The sequence below is a fragment of the Euleptes europaea genome, unplaced genomic scaffold (genome assembly GCF_029931775.1).
Source record: "Euleptes europaea isolate rEulEur1 unplaced genomic scaffold, rEulEur1.hap1 H_2, whole genome shotgun sequence".
NCBI classification, from domain to species: Eukaryota; Metazoa; Chordata; class Lepidosauria; order Squamata; family Sphaerodactylidae; genus Euleptes; species Euleptes europaea.
Genome location: NW_026612050.1, coordinates 550195 through 566282, shown reverse-complemented (window position 1 = coordinate 566282; position 16088 = coordinate 550195). Strand labels below are relative to the sequence as shown.

Genomic DNA, 16088 nt, shown 5'->3' with positions numbered 1-16088 from the left:
TATAGTGGTTAGACTATCGTAAAAGGAGCTGGGAAACCCAAGTTCAAGTCTGCACTCTGTCTATGGAAGCTGGGTGATCTTGGGCCAGTCACACACACTTAGCATAACCTACCTCATAAAATAAAATGGAGAAGAGAAGAAGGATGTAAGCTTTAGGAAGATGTAAGGATTGGAGAGAAAGGTGGGGTAAAAATTAAATGATAGTCCTGGAGGTTGAGGTACTTCTTCTGCATACCCCACTACTGAAACTGGCTGGAGACTTAATTCCTTGGATGGAGAACTAAGCTGATCCAAGTTGGTCTTGACAAACAGCTCAAGCACCAAGCTGAGACTCTGCCAAGGTGTTACACATCAGCTTGAGACTTTTCTGTAGGGCTTGGGTAGATAGCAAAAAGAATCCTATTAACCCTCCAGTAGAAGGTTAGTAGGAGAAGTTCTAGTAGCAAAAACAGTACCACTAATGGTGCTTACTGCTCAACCAATCCACCAACATTGAGGTGTTGCACTTTCAAAGAAGAAGCCCTTTACTGATTCTTGCACAATGCAGGCTACAAGCAATCAGTTATAGCACTGCTAGGCTTCTACATGAAGATTAGACTTGCAGAGGTCTGAGAAGGGCTTACTTGAGTCAGCATTTAGGAAAGGGAAAATAGGTAGTGGTGTGAGTCTAATCAGAAGAATCTGAAGAGCCCCTAATAAACACCATTGCAAATGTTATGGGTATTAATTCATATTGAACAGTTTGCTTTAATGTTTCTTCCCGAAGCCCTCAAAATTACAAGCAGCAGCATTTCAAATAAACAAAATAGATTGCTAGTACCTTCCACCCTTTTGTATTTTTATTTAAAATTATTGCACATGTACCAGTACTAATGTCCTTACCACTTGTAAAATTATGCAACAGCAATAAAACGTAGTTACATTTATCCATGAAGATAATTTAATTTTGTCTTCCAGAGGAATACACAAAGTTATAACCAGTTATTTTCCCCCACCTCTTCAAATATTCTGAACTCATTCCTGGATCAGAATTCATAAGAGGAAACAGTTCAATGAGCTGTACCAGGGGCTCTGTCAAATAACAACACTCATCCATTCGTCTGGTTGATAAATGATTTGGTCCATGTCAGTTTCCATTACATTCATATTTATAAAAATAAGTGTTAGTTTTTAATATAAAAAGTAGAAGTGTTGCATTTTTTTGTTTCAGTTGCACAGTATAAACCAACCAATGTCTAAATTTTAATACTGTTACAGGTATTTAATGTTATGCATATTTGGACAGCAGATAGAAAAAATAAGTACCTCAAAGCAACTACGAGCCTCTGCCGCAGCCAGATTTACATAACATTATATGAAAGTTAAAATAAACATCTGTAATTAGTTACAATTATATGCATTATAAAATATTTGCAAAGTGGTGGTTTAAGTATGTACACTGTACACTATTGTTACCAAGCCTTAATTGCAGTAACACGTAATAAGTGTCCTTATTTACATAAAAACTATATTTGAAAAAAGAATTTACAAGTGAAATAAATAAGAACCTTCAGTAACTGTTTAAAAATATCTGTTGAGAATACCTCTAAGGTCAATGATAAAATAAAAGCTCTAGCAACTGAACTCCAGCTGCTAGTCACAAAGTGTCAATGAAAGTCTGTTGCCTCTCAAGGGAAGTGCAACTCTGCTTTCATGGAGATAAAGGTATAAACATGCAGGATAGGGAGACTCACCCACTGCTGTGGAACAAGCACCAAAGTATCAACACCAATCTTGAAAATATACAAGAGTATTCACAAAACATACAATGTATTTTACAATTTAATACAAAAAGTTTAGTGATATCAAACAACATAATCTATGAAACAAGAGCCCACATAAATCAGGCCACCATTGCCTTTAGGCAATCAAGCTAGTAAGAAACTCGGCATAATGGGCAGTTTTCATTCTAACAAACTTAATTTATGAACTTTAAAGGGTGTGGTTCAAAAACCAGTCCAGCTGGAAGTTACTGGACATACTTAAGTGCTGCCTTATTTTCCAGCAGAAATGATCAATTCAAAACTGTCTCCCATGATTAGGTTGCATTCTTTTTGCATCCTGAAAGGAGCAAACAATGATCTGGGGCAATTAGGCAAAACTGATGTCCTGCTCAATCAAGATCTTTAAGGAACAAAGGGCAACAACTATATCTTCAAAATAAAATAAATCTTGACATGCAAATGACAAGATTCATGCTTTTTAGAAATGACATAGGCAAGACTGTTTATTGAAAAATATCTGCATTCACAGAGGATTTCTAGTCAACGCATGTAAAAATTCATAAGATCAAACACATTTAAGTGTTGTGAGAAGGCCTTGATTACATCCTGCCAAAACAGTATTTGTAAATGCCTTTACTCTGGCTGTGCTCTTGTTAACATCACTGGCCAACAGCTCTGTTAGGACACAGTGCAGTCATAACTGCCTTCCTGGAGCAGATCCTCTTCCTCCAGTCCAGCCATGTCATCCTCATGCCGACTCATGGCGTTACCACCAACATCACTTTGAGGGCTTGCGCTGTGGCTAGCTGAGCTGTTTTCTTCTACCCTTGGGATGGCTTGCTCTGTCACTCTTGACAGGTTCACTGGCTGAAAGGCTTCTGGTTGCACTTGTTCCTCTGCTATCTCACTCAGCTTCTGGAGTTGTGGCTTGATGACAGTTAAAAATGGCTTATACCCAGGACTAAAGAATAGCAAACAAAAAAGCAGCCATTTTAGTTTATTATCGTCAGTTCATTTATTTAATGCTCACAGACCAGTCAGTCGTGAGCATAGGGAAAAGACATAAAGATTAAATATACAAGGTCAAATATAGGACATAATTATTAGATAAACAAGCTCAAATATAGGAATTACATTTACAGCTTTCATAAAATGTCATTAAAATTTTATATATACAAAATTGTACAATTTAAAATTTAAGAATATCATTTAATGCCATAGACATAAATTTTGCAACTGTCAGAGTCACGTTTGGGTCGGTGTCTACTAATAGGTTAACTACAAGTTCCTGTTTTTCAGTAAGTCTCCATTTCTGAATATATTTAGTAATCCATTTTTCTTGGGCTGCATTATACTTCTTACAATTGCTGAAGAAATGCCAGATGCTATCTAGCTCCCCTGATTGGCAGTCACAAAGCCGCTCAGAAAATGGGATCCCTTTAAATCTGCCTGTTAGTTCCCCTAGAGGCAAGGCGTTCATTCTGGTTTTGAAAATAAAATTCTATATTTGGGTACTGTTAGAGACTTAGCATGCTGGTGGGGTCTTCAAGACTGGAAAACCTAAATAATATAAACAGCATACTCTTCGCATCCTACAGCATGTGCTCCACTGATTGAATTTAAGAATGCTAAGTTTAATTTGCTTGCGTGCAGAGTGTAAATCCATTTGGCTAAAAGTTTCAAGGAAAAGACCCAATTTTTGTAATCTGTCATCCACCAATTTCAACCATCCCTCTTCAGATAGTACAAATAGCAGCCCTCTGGAGAATGGTGGATTTTTAATCTAAGGAAAAAGGTTGTTATCCAGGCCTTAGCCTCCAATGATGGTTCTGCAAATTCTAGGCAAATAGCTGGGCCAGAGACACATTTAGTGATATTTGACAATGAGCATAGGAAAGAATTTAAACGTGAGTCCTACCTTTCATTTATCTTGGGTATGGCCCGTGGAGCACCATATAATAAAATGGGCACTATCTTTGTGTGGAAAGTATGAATAGCAGCAGGTAAATAATTACCACCCGAAGTTCAAAAGAGTCTCCAAAGAGCTGAGGAATGTAGTGACGCTAACGTTTTAGTAGCAGTAATATGTCCAATTTAAATTATAATTAAAGGTAACACTAAAGTAACGAAAAGTATTCACTTGCTCAATTTGTTGATCATTTATAGACTGGGACTAATGGTGCGAAGGAGCACTTTTACATAAAACCATAACTTTGGTCTTTTGATAATTAATGTCCGGTGGCTCATTCACGCAATAATGTGCGAAAGCATTCAGCAATAGCCTCAGCCCGATATTAGATCAGGATAGCAACACAGTATCATCTGCATCAAGTAAATGTGAAACGGGTCTGCCAGATAGGTGTGAAGGACGGAAACATTCACTAGAAAGAGAGCCATCAATATCATTTAGGTAGAGGTTAAAGAGATAGGGAGCCAGTAGGCAACCCTGGCACACACCTCTATTTATTTTAATTTCCTTGGTCAACTGGCCATCTTTCTCACATCTTACCTGTGCAGTATTATTTTTATATAGGGCACTTCTGCACATGCTGGATAATGCACTTTCAATCCACTTTCAATGCACTTTAGCAACAGTTTGCAAGTTTATTTGCCGTTCCGCACAGTAAAAGTGCATTGAAGCCGGATTGAAAATGCATTATTCGGCATGTGCGGAAGTGCCCATTGTTTGTAAATTAACCAGAGAAGCTGGCGGTCCATGGAAGTCCTAGCTATTTTTTCCCACAAGTCTGGCTCTAGTAATATTATCAAAGACCCTTTTTAGGTTGATAAAAGCTGCATACAGCTTTCCACCATATGGTTTAGTATATTTTTCAATCAGTTAATTATCCTAAACAGCTTTGCCATTAAGCAAATCTCGGATCTTGTGTACTGAACAAAACAAACAATATTCAACAAGGAAACTCTTTATTTGAACAATGAAAGCTCCTTAGAAGACACCCCCATATGGTTTCCAGCCTTCCTTTGTTATGTTCGGAGAGGCATGGAATGCATACAACATGGGTTATTTTGCTACTAGTAAACAATCACATCCTGTTGTAACATTATTGTACATATTTTAAAAAATACTGAGGGAAGAACTCTGTGCCTCCCAGGGATTCTCTGTCTCAGTCTCTGAGGCTCTTTATTGTTATGCAAGGGATCCAAAATGCATCTTGCCTCATGAAGCCCTTTTTTGTTCGAGGCACTGTTCTACATTCAAATAATCATTCGTTGAGGAAGTTTAGTATTAGAAAAATGGGATTGGAAGTGTTAGTGGAAGAGGCTCTCCTGTGTTAGGTGAAGGCACCTTGCACCGGAAAGCCGAAAAGTGGAAGAGAGCAACACAATGGGATCTTCGTTTTTAATAGTGAGTTCACAAACCAAATGCAGTCAAACTCTACGCTAACAGTATGCCGGTTTAGCTGGCAGATAATGTAAAGGGCAATATAGGAAACCAGGCACTTACCAGTCTGTGGAAGCCCATCTGTCTACTGCGCACAACCCTGTCTTGATACTCTGCAACAATTCTCCATCAACCTCTGAAGACTGCAACAGGCTAAATACTTGGTTGATTATTGAAGATTCTCTGAGAATAAGGCCTATAACAACACACCAGTCCAGGCATCCTGCTTCCATGAAAATATGAAGCAAGTACCTACAGAAAACAAGAAAGTCACTTGTGAGGAAATTAAAAAAATGCCCATGTATATATTTGTATTGGTTCTTGTAGGTTATCCGGGCTGTGTGACAGTGGTCACACAGCCCGGATAACCTACAAGAACCAATGAACTCTAACCGTGAAAGCCTTCGACAATATATATTTGTATATTTATAATTGTAAACAGAAATGTATACACATCAGAATGAATTTAAGGTCTTTATGTGTGCTAGAAAGCTGAACAATCATGCAAATCAGGGTTTGTAAAGCTAACCAATTAGAGAAGGAGGGGAAAATAGAGCTGTCCCATTGGTCCCTTAGCCTGGTAAGAAAAGAACCAATCAGGCAGCAGGGAGAATGTAGCAATCTTATTGGCCCTGTTAGCAAACTGATAAGAGCCAGAGTTTTCAATCCCTCTTCAAACTATAAATAGAACTAGCTTAGTGAGCCAAGGAAAAACAGAGTACGAGTTCTGAAGGAATGGAAGTTGAAATCCAGATACCTGCAGCGGAGAATTCCCTCATCAGGTGGTAGGAGCCTGAGAGCTGAGAAATCTGTAGACCAGGGAGGGCTGAATAGCTGTGGAGAGCTAGGCCTCAGCAGCCTGACTACAGCCAGTCTCAAGGCAGTCCACAAAGGGAGCTGCTACATTGAACTGCAGGGAAAAGGAGATTCCCTGGTAGAAAAGCCTCAGAGGATTATAAGTTTGAATTGATATATATAGAATAAGGACAGTTCTCCTATACTGAGTTCTGCATTTTTCTATTGTTATCAAGTTGGTGTTACATATTAAAGAATTCTGTTGTTTTGATCTGAAGAGAAATGATTTGTTCTTTTACTTGGGAAGCAAGCTCCTAAGGCCTAACTACGCTAACCAACCCCAGGATCCCGACATCACTTTTTAAGGGAAGAGAAACCTCTTGCACTGCACAGTGGGCTACTATGTCTCAATTTTTTGGCCAGGAAAGGGCAAGGTATAAATTGAATAAAATGCTACTACTATTACTACTACTACTAATAAGCTAAGAACAGTCCAGAGATGACATCTCAAATGTATGAAACCAACTTACCGCAGCTGAACCTGTGATTTTTGTGGCCCTTTACTGGCCAGTTCCAAGGAGATATGCTCCAGCTCTGATTGTGTTAAACTTAGTGTGGAGAAATTTTCATCCACCATAGTCCAGTCTCCATCCACTATAGAGCTTGTTTCTGTCAAGTCTGTTGCTGAACCAATACTGCATTCATCACCTGTTAGAAGACAATGAAGTATAAAAAATATTGTCGAAGGCTTTCACGGTCAGAGTTCATTGGTTCTTGTAGGTTATCCGGGCTGTGTAACCGTGGTCTTGGAATTTTCTTTCCTGACGTTTCGCCAGCAACTGTGGCAGGCATCTTCAGAGTAGTAACACTGAAGGACAGTGTCTCTCAGTGTCAAGGGTGTAGAAAGAGTAATATATAGTCAGAAAGGGGTTAGGTTTGAGCTGAGTATTGTCCTGCAAAAGTATTGTCCTGTAAGTATCAAGATAATGTGCTAATGAGGGTATGGTATGTTAATATGGAACCATTGTATCCTGAAGTGATCTGTTAATGTGTGTAATCCAAAACTAATCTGTATGGCTATTGTTGAATGTTGTCTTTGTCTGGAGGTTTTTCAGGGCAGGAAGCCAAGCCTTATTCATTCTTAAACTCTCCTCTTTTCTGTTAAAGTTGTGCTGATGTTTGTGAATTTCAATGGCTTCTCTGTGCAATCTGACAAAATAGTTGGTAGAATTGTCCAGTCTTTCAGTGTCTTGGAATAAGACCCTGTGTCCTGTTTGTGTCAGTCCATGTTCAGCCACTGCTGATTTCTCAGGTTGGCCAACCTGAGAAATCAGCAGTGGCTGAACATGGACTGACACAAACAGGACACAGGGTCTTATTCCAAGACACTGAAAGACTGGACAATTCTACCAACTATTTTGTCAGATTGCACAGAGAAGCCATTGAAATTCACAAACATCAGCACAACTTTAACAGAAAAGAGGAGAGTTTAAGAATGAATAAGGCTTGGCTTCCTGCCCTGAAAAACCTCCAGACAAAGACAACATTCAACAATAGCCATACAGATTGGTTTTGGATTACACACATTAACAGATCACTTCAGGATACAATGGTTCCATATTAACATACCATACCCTCATTAGCACATTATCTTGATACTTACAGGACAATACTTTTGCAGGACAATACTCAGCTCAAACCCAACCCCTTTCTGACTATATATTACTCTTTCTACACCCTTGACACTGAGAGACACTGTCCTTCAGTGTTACTACTCTGAAGATGCCTGCCACAGTTGCTGGCGAAACGTCAGGAAAGAAAATTCCAAGACCACGGTTACACAGCCCGGATAACCTACAAGAACCAACAATGAAGTATGCTTAGGAATTACAGGATGTTACAGTTTGTGCGGCAGAACCAAAAGAATAAGGTCCAAGTACTGTATGTGTTCCAGCCACAGTGACAACTTTAGGTACAGGAATCCAGGGAAACCGTTTAGTTCATTGGTTTTGTTTCGGTGACTATAATGTGCCCATAGGGGGTGGGGGAACACACCAACAACTGTAGTTTGGAGCCAAGGCTCTGTTTACATACAAAGCAAAGGCATTCAGGGTCTGTAAGATGAAGTGACAGGAATGGCTTCTGTAAACACAGCTATCACAAACTAAAAATGTGAGCTTCCTTCCATCTGACATCAAGCAAACTGGGGCTGTTTATACATTCAGGAGCAAATAATGGAATGACTGATGAAACAGAGCAGTATACAGGTATATGTGTATGAGCCATTAAGTCATGCAAATTTTTAGAAGTGAAATCAAGACCATTCGAACGCTAGCATTCAAAGCAGAAAGACACAAAGCATAACTGCCTGTCTTGTGGATGCCTAGGAAAACCCAACACAATATACATGAGCAGATTTCAACCATTTAAAATTTGGTCTTAGGCAGTGGATCTTGAAATTTGGCCAAAACAATACGCTTCAAGAAACCTCAACTCTGTGATTCAGTGTGCTAAGTAGTTTAGGGATGTTTATACAATATTATTTCTTCAGAATATTGATGCACTGCTTCTCCAGGGACCTTTCCAGATCTACAGACAAGCATGACTTCCACTATTTTTTGGAAAGGATTTTTTGTTTATATCAAATACTAGAGAAACATAGTGAGACAAATAATATTAGGCAACAATAGTTATGCAGAAGGTGACAGGCAGAACTAAGGAATGTGAAGTGAGCTGGCAGATACTTCCTGACTGAGGAAAGCCCCCCCCCCACTTCAGAGTTAAAGAAAAAAATTGGCACCTAACACTGGAAACAAGAATGCATCTCAGAAAAGAATGCGATAAACCCTTTGTTTCTCCAGAATGCGAGCCACTAATGGGACAAACACATGACATTTTACTAAGCAAGCATCTGCTTTTTGCTTTCTTATTTAGGATATGAATCTAGTGAATTAACTTTTTGTGCACTTTCGGCAGCAGACCTCTGCCTCACTGTTCATGCTGTGGCTGTTTTTTCTAACATTTATTACTTTTCTTCAGTGTATTATGAGCTTCAGAGGAAGACTACAGCAGCCATAAACATTGTAAAGTATTTCATTGTTTCAGAAATAATACAGAACTTAAACACGTCTACAGAGGAAAGCTAAAAACAACAACCAAAGCTAAGTATGAGAATGTAGTTGCATACCTTTATTCAACAAAGGTGAGAGAAGTGCCTCCTGCATGTGAGGTTCATGGGAAGATGATGCATCCATCTCTCTTTGGGAGGAACTGAGGGTGCCAAGCCAACTGTGACTTCTGGGCACACTTGAACCCCCAGCATCTATTTCCATATTCAAAAAGCTATCAGCTGACTGTGATTTTAACAGTTGCTCACCTATGACTAGAAATAAAAAACATTTAAGTATCATCTATAATTCTGATAGAAACAACTTTTTCAAGATTTCCTGGTATTTCATGCAAGCTCTGTTGAGCTCTCTCTGAATGTGTACAGCTTTATCATCTCAAAGATTTGACAGCTTCATTATATCTCAAATAATGCCACATATAACAGAAATCCCATGCCTCAGAATGAGAGGATCCTTGTGGGGTAGTGACTAGTGCTTTGAACAGGCTTTCTAACAGGGGAGTTGAGCTTGGGAGTTCAACATGAGAGGTCAAAGGAGAGCAGGAGAGAAGTCCCAGTTTCCTGAGAAAGGTCATACGAGCTCCACATCTTGGACCTCTCTGGGGAGATTCATTTCTGATGTTGGATGAACCATGCTGTCAGGTGCAGTCTGGGTACATCATGATGTAACAGGTCTCCCTATGAGAGTAAGTCTTAATTGTGTGGAAAGGGTATATGGTTTGAGCCTGCCAGTCTGAGGAGCTCTGGGAACCATATATGTCTGTGCCAAAATGGTGCTATTAGAATACAGCAAGCTTGGTCTGCCACTATCTTGCCCAACACCCTGGAGAGGAGAAGGAAGGCGGGGAAGGCATACAGAAGGTAGTGAGACCATATGATTTTAAAGGCATCTCCCAATGACTCCTTGTCATTCCTCACTAGGGAACAAAACTGTGGGGCCTTTTTGGATTCTCTGGTGGCAAACAGGTCAATTAGTGGGAATGCCCATTTTCTGAAAACTGGTCAGAGGTATTTGTACTGAAGGGACCACTGGTAGTTCATTGTGTACTCCCTGCTGAGCCTATCTGCCCAAATGTTCATAACCCCTGCGATGTGTATTGCTCTATGGGACACGTTGTTCTGGATGGCCAAGTCCCAGACCCTTATGGCCTCTGTGCATAGGGACCCTGACCCTGTCCCTCCCTGCTTTATATAATAGACGGTGCTCCTGTTGTCCGACTGGATGAGCACATAAGATCCACGAAGAACATCTGTAAAAGAGATAAGGGCAAGCCTCACTGCAAGGAGTTCCACAATATTAATATATAACTTTGCATGTTCCTGGGTCCATATGCCCTGCACTGACATATCCCCACAGTACGCACCCCATCCCATCAAGGAAGCATCTGTGGAAAGCACCTGACTGTGAGACCAGTAACCAAATGGAATACCTGAGAAAAGATTGTCATCAATCAACCACCATACCAGGGAGCCAATCACTGCCCTGGGAATTGAAAAATGGTGAAGAGGTGCATGTACCATTGGTTTAAAACAATTCACAAACCATAATTACAAGATACATATGTATAGTTTCGTATTTGGTACCACTGCCATGATGGAAGCCATAAGACCTAGAAGCCTCTGGATAGTTCTGGCAGGGTGCCACATCATTCTCCAGAAAGATCCTATGACCCCCTTTATAGCTAGTTCTCTCTCGGGAGCAAGACAGGTCCTGCCAGTGGTCAAATCTAGTAGGGCCCCTACGAAAGAGACCCTTTGAACCGGTATGAAGTGTGACTTCTCCCAATTGATTGCCAACCCCAATTGCATGCACGTGACTAGCACTAACCTAACACGTGTCTCCGCCAAGCTGGCTGTGATAAGCCAGTCATCCAAATAAGAGAAGATGGAGCATCCCAATGTTCAAAGGTGAGCAATAACTACCGCCACCGTTTTAGTGAAGACCCTTGGGGCGGTAGCTAATCCAAAGGGCAAAGAGGCATATTGATAGATTTCAGGTTCCTGTCTGAATCTAAAAACCTCCCTGTGACTTGGATAGATAGAGATATGAAAATAGGTGTCTTTCAGGTCCATGACCACAAACCAAACATCCCTTGTCAATAGTTCCATAACCTCAGGAAGAGACACCATTCTAAATTTTGGAACAAACAGGTATTTATTAAGGTTGCGTAGATCCAGGATGGGCCTGTGGCCGCCATCCTTTTTATCTATAAGGAAGAATTTTAAATAAAATCCCCATTCCTTCGAATCAGGAGGGACTCTCTGAACAGCCTTCTTTTGTAACATTTCCCCAAATTAGACAGATAGCTCCTCCATAGGGTTATCTATGGCTCTTGAGCTAGGAAAACAAGGGGGTGACTCTTTAAGCTCTAACAACCTGAATCAACAATACGTAAAACCCATCTGTCAATGCAGATTGCTTCCCATTAAGGAAGGAAACAGTTTAATCTGTCCAGGGAAAAGGGGGACTCCTCCTGGACATACTCTGCCAGTCAAAATTTGCGGCATTGCTGGTGCTGCTCCTTATGTGGCGAGTGCGCAGAACCAGGCTGTGACCTATTATTAGGCCTCCTCTTGCCCCTTTGGGGCTGAAAATGTTGGTACTGGCGAAGAAGACTGAAAATTAATAGCCATGTGTGGCAACAAAGGGGATGAGGGAACTGAGGGTTGCTGGAGAGGGAAATATAGGTATGCTAGAAATCTCTGAGCCAAGATGGGGGAGCTGGAGTGCTTGGTGCTCAATGACAATTTAGATATAGTAGGTATCTCAGAAATGTGGTGGAATGGGGAAAGTCTATGGGATACAGTCACCCCTGGGTATAAGCTCTATAGGCAGGTCAGAGAGGAACAGGTTGGGGGAGGTGTTGTGTTGTGCAGCAAAGGGGGCATAGAATCAAATAAGTTAGAAAACATCACAGGAATTAACACCCCAACAGAAGTTATATGGGTGGAAACACTGGTCCCTAAGGGTTACTTTAAAGTAGAGGTGTACTGTTGCCCACTTGATCAAACCTTTGAGGCTGATCTTGAGAAGGAGAAGGAAATAAGGGAGGTGACAGAAGCAGATAATGTTATGATACTGGGAGACTTCATCTGGGTAAATATGTGCTCGAGTCATGCTGTAGAAAGATTCCTAGATGTCACAAATGACTGTGCACTGGAACAGGTGGTGGCAGAACCAACCAGAAAAGTAGTGATCTTGGACTTGGTTCTGAGTGAGATTCGAGACCTGGTGAGAAATGTACGCATTGTTCCACCAACTGGGAACAGGACCACAATGCTATTAAGTTCAGTATTCATGTCAATGTAAAGTTACCCCTAAATTCCAAAACTGTAATATTCAATTTCAAAACAGGAAACATTATAAAAACAAGGGGAATAGTTAAAAGGAAGTAGAAAGGGAAACACAAGAGATTCAAATCCCTAGAGGATGCATGGAAGCTATTTAAAACCACATTTATTGAAGCCCAAATAGAATGCATTCCCCAGGTTAGGAAAAGCACTGTCAAATCTAAAAGAATGCCTGGTTAATAGCACAAGTCAAGGAAGTTATAAAAAGTAAGGTGGAAGGCCTGCCCTAATGAACTGAACAGAGGGACCACAGGTTCTACGAAAAGAAATCTAAGTCAATAATTAGTCATGCAAAAAGAGAATTTAAGGAGCACCTTGCTAAAAGCATCAAGACAAACAATAAACATTTTTTTAAATATATCTGGAGCAGGAAACCAGACAGAGAAGCAGTTGGGCCTCTGGATGATCAAAGAATAAAGGGATTGCTAAAATAAGATGGGGAGACGGCAAAGAAGCTCAATGAATTTTTTTTGCTTCTGTGTTCACTGTGGAAAGCGTGGGGCATGTACCCATTCCACAGCCACTATTTGCAGGAAGTGAGTCTGAAGAACTGTGTCAAATTGAGGTGAAGAGATGAAGTTCCCAGCCTATTGGGGAAATTAAAAACCAATAAATCTTCAGGTCTGGACAGCATACAACCAAGTGTTCTTAGGGAACTCAAATATGAGACTGTTGATGTACTAACCTGCCAGACCAACCTTGTTTCCTTCTTTGATTGAGTGATGAGCTTACTGGATCAAGGGAATGCAGTTGATGCTGTTTACCTAGATTTCAGTAAGGCTTTTGACAGGGTTCCCCATGATGTTGTGATGGGTAAATAGAAGACTGTGGACTAAACCCTAGGATAGTTAGGTGGATAGGGAACTGGTTGGAGAACTGCACTCAAAAGAGTAGTTGTCGATGGCGTTTCATCTGAATGGAGGGAAGTGTCCAGTGGGGTGCCACAGGGTTCAGTTCTGGACCCAGTACTTTTCAATATTTTTATAAATTATCTGGATGAGGGTGTGGAGGGACTACTCATTACATTTGCAGATGACACCAAATTTGGAGGAGCAGTGAACACAACAGAAGATAGAGATAGAATTCAACAAGATCTGAACACACTGGAAAAGTGGGCAGATGTGAACAAGATGCAGTTCAACAAGGATAAGTGCCTAGTTCTACATCTGGGTAACAAAAATGAGGGACATGCATACTGGATGGGGGATACACTTCTGGATAGCAGTGAGTTTGAACAAGATATTGGGGTACGGATGGACTGTAAGTTAAATTTGAGTAGCTCATGTGATGCAGTGATAAAAAAAAAAGCTAATGCGATTTTGAGGTGCATCAACAGAGGCATAACATCCAAATTGCAAGATGTCATAGTTCTGCTGTACACTGCATTGGTGAGGACACACCTGGAGTATTGTGTGCAGTTCTGGAGGCCTCACTTCAAAAAGGATGTGGACAGAATCGAGCGGGTGCAGAGGAGAGCGACAAGGATGATTGGGGCCTGAAGAACAAGCCCTATGAGGAAAGGCTGAGGGGAGTTGGGAATGTTTAGTCTGGAGAAGAGAAGGTTGAGGGGGGATTGCTCTCTTTAAGTATTTGAAGAGTTGTTACTTAGAGGAGGGCAGGGAGCTGTTCCTATTGCCAACAGAGGACAGGACTCGCAATACTAGGTTTAAATTGGCGGCAGAAAGGGCTGGATATTAGGGAAAAGATTTTTACAGTAAGAGTTGTTCAACAGTGGAATCAGCTACCTAGGTGAGCTCCCCCTCACTGGCAGTCTTTAAGCAGAGGCTAGACAAACACTTGTCAGGGATGTGCTAGGCTGATCCTGCATTAAGCAGGGGGTTAGACTCGATGGCCTCTACGGCCCCTTCCAACTCTATGATTCTATATGAAACCTATCACTAAATTCAGCCACTGTACCAGAACACTCGCCAGTAGCAAATGTTACACTGATTTTTAAAAAAGGGGTCCAGAGGGGAACCAGGAAATTACAGGCCAGTTAGCCTAGCATCTGTCCCAGGCAAATTAGTCAAAACTGTATTCAAAGATAGAATTATTAGGTACGTAGAGGAACAAAACTTGCTGAGGGGGAAATCAGCATGGCTTCTGCAAAGGGAAGTCTTGCCTCCCCAACCTCTTGAGAAAGTGAACAAGCATGTAGACAGTGGACGTGGTACACATTATATACTTGGACTTCAAAAGGCTTTTGACAAGGTACCTCTCGAAAGATTCCGGAGTAAACTTAGCAGTCATGGAATGAGAGGATGGGTTCTCTTATGGATTAACAATAGGCTAAATAACAAGAAGCAAAGTATGAATAAATGGACAGTTCTTACAATGGAGGGAAGTAAGCAGTGGGGTCCCACAGGAATCTGAATTGGGGCTGGTACTATTTAATTTGTTCATAAATTATCTAGACCTGGGATGAGTAGTGTAGTGGCCAGGTTTGGAGGTGACACAAAATTATTCAGGATGGTGAAAACTAAGGATGGTTCTGAAGAGCTTCATGAGGCTCTCCACAAACTGGATGAGTGGGAGACAATGTAGCAAATGAAATTCAATGTAGGAAAGTGTAAAGTGATGAACTTTGGGACAAAAAATCCCAACTTCAAGTATAGGCTAATGGGGTCTGAACTTGCTCAGAATGAGAGAGAAAAAGATCTTGGAGTTGTAGGAGATAGCCCAATGGAAGTGTCATGTGTGCTGCAGCAGTGAAAAAGGCAAACTATGTTATGGACTATTAGGAAAGGGATTGAAAATAAAACAACCGATATTATAATGCCCCTGTATAGATCTATGGTGTGGCCTCATTTGGAATACTGTGTAACACCCCTTACCTGCATGTCAGTTTTGTACTTTTAACACAAAATATCAAAGTTGCAGGAAAAGCAACTGGTTTGGAGAGAAAGTGAAACAAAAAGAGCAAAGTATTTGAATTTATCTTCCTCTACGTTTGTGTCAAACCTCAAACTGCTTTTACTTCCTAGCTTCTTAAGCAAAAACTGATGACCTGGTCAGTACCTGTTCTGTACTTTCCATTCTTGAGAGGTGAATTTATGGAGCAGACTGGAATAATTGGGAATGGCCAAAGAAAGTCACGGTGTAGTTTCTTCAGAGCCATTACAAAATCCTCTACACGGGCAGCTCTGGTGCGCTCCTTACACAGCCAGCCTATCAGCTCAAAGCCCAATTGTGCAGCAAAGCAACCAAGATCCTTAAGCCTGATGTCTTCCAAAAGGCGCCGAGCATGTCGCCAGAGCATCATGTCAATGTACATATTCTCAGCACAGTCATTGTCCTTACTCCACCTTATGGAGAGAAAAACAACTCAGATGTGACTACAGAATTACATTTTTACCATTACTTCATTATACTTTTTTGCAAATCTGCAACAACTTCCAAAAACGCTGCACCAGTATTAGATTTTTAGAAATGTTATGCCAGTAATACCATTAATACATAAAGCATATCATACATTTATAAAGAAAACTCCTTTTTTCCCCAACTCCCAAAACCTATCATTCCATAGGTTTTCTCATTTTCCTTAGTGGAACACTTCGTTATTTCCAACATGCAAAGAGCTGCTGTAACATAACTAAACTGATCTGCTAGGAAATTAGCAGCACAATGCTAAGGCCAGTCAGTAAACTGT

At 40.7% G+C, this 16088-nt stretch overlaps 1 protein-coding gene across 1 annotated transcript in view; it reads right to left on the bottom strand.

Moving 5' to 3' along the window:
• Positions 1-2367: 2367 nt before the first annotated feature.
• Positions 2368-16088, bottom strand: part of LOC130492921 (guanine nucleotide exchange factor subunit RIC1-like) — an 86711-nt gene continuing 72990 nt past the window's right edge. The window contains exons 22-26 of the mRNA XM_056866694.1: positions 15458-15744; positions 9149-9343; positions 6492-6669; positions 5230-5418; positions 2368-2724 (exon numbers count right to left, since the gene is read on the bottom strand). Of these exons, the coding sequence (XP_056722672.1) occupies positions 2442-2724; positions 5230-5418; positions 6492-6669; positions 9149-9343; positions 15458-15744 (1132 nt within the window). The 3' untranslated portion in view covers positions 2368-2441. The remainder of the gene's footprint in view (positions 2725-5229; positions 5419-6491; positions 6670-9148; positions 9344-15457; positions 15745-16088) is intronic.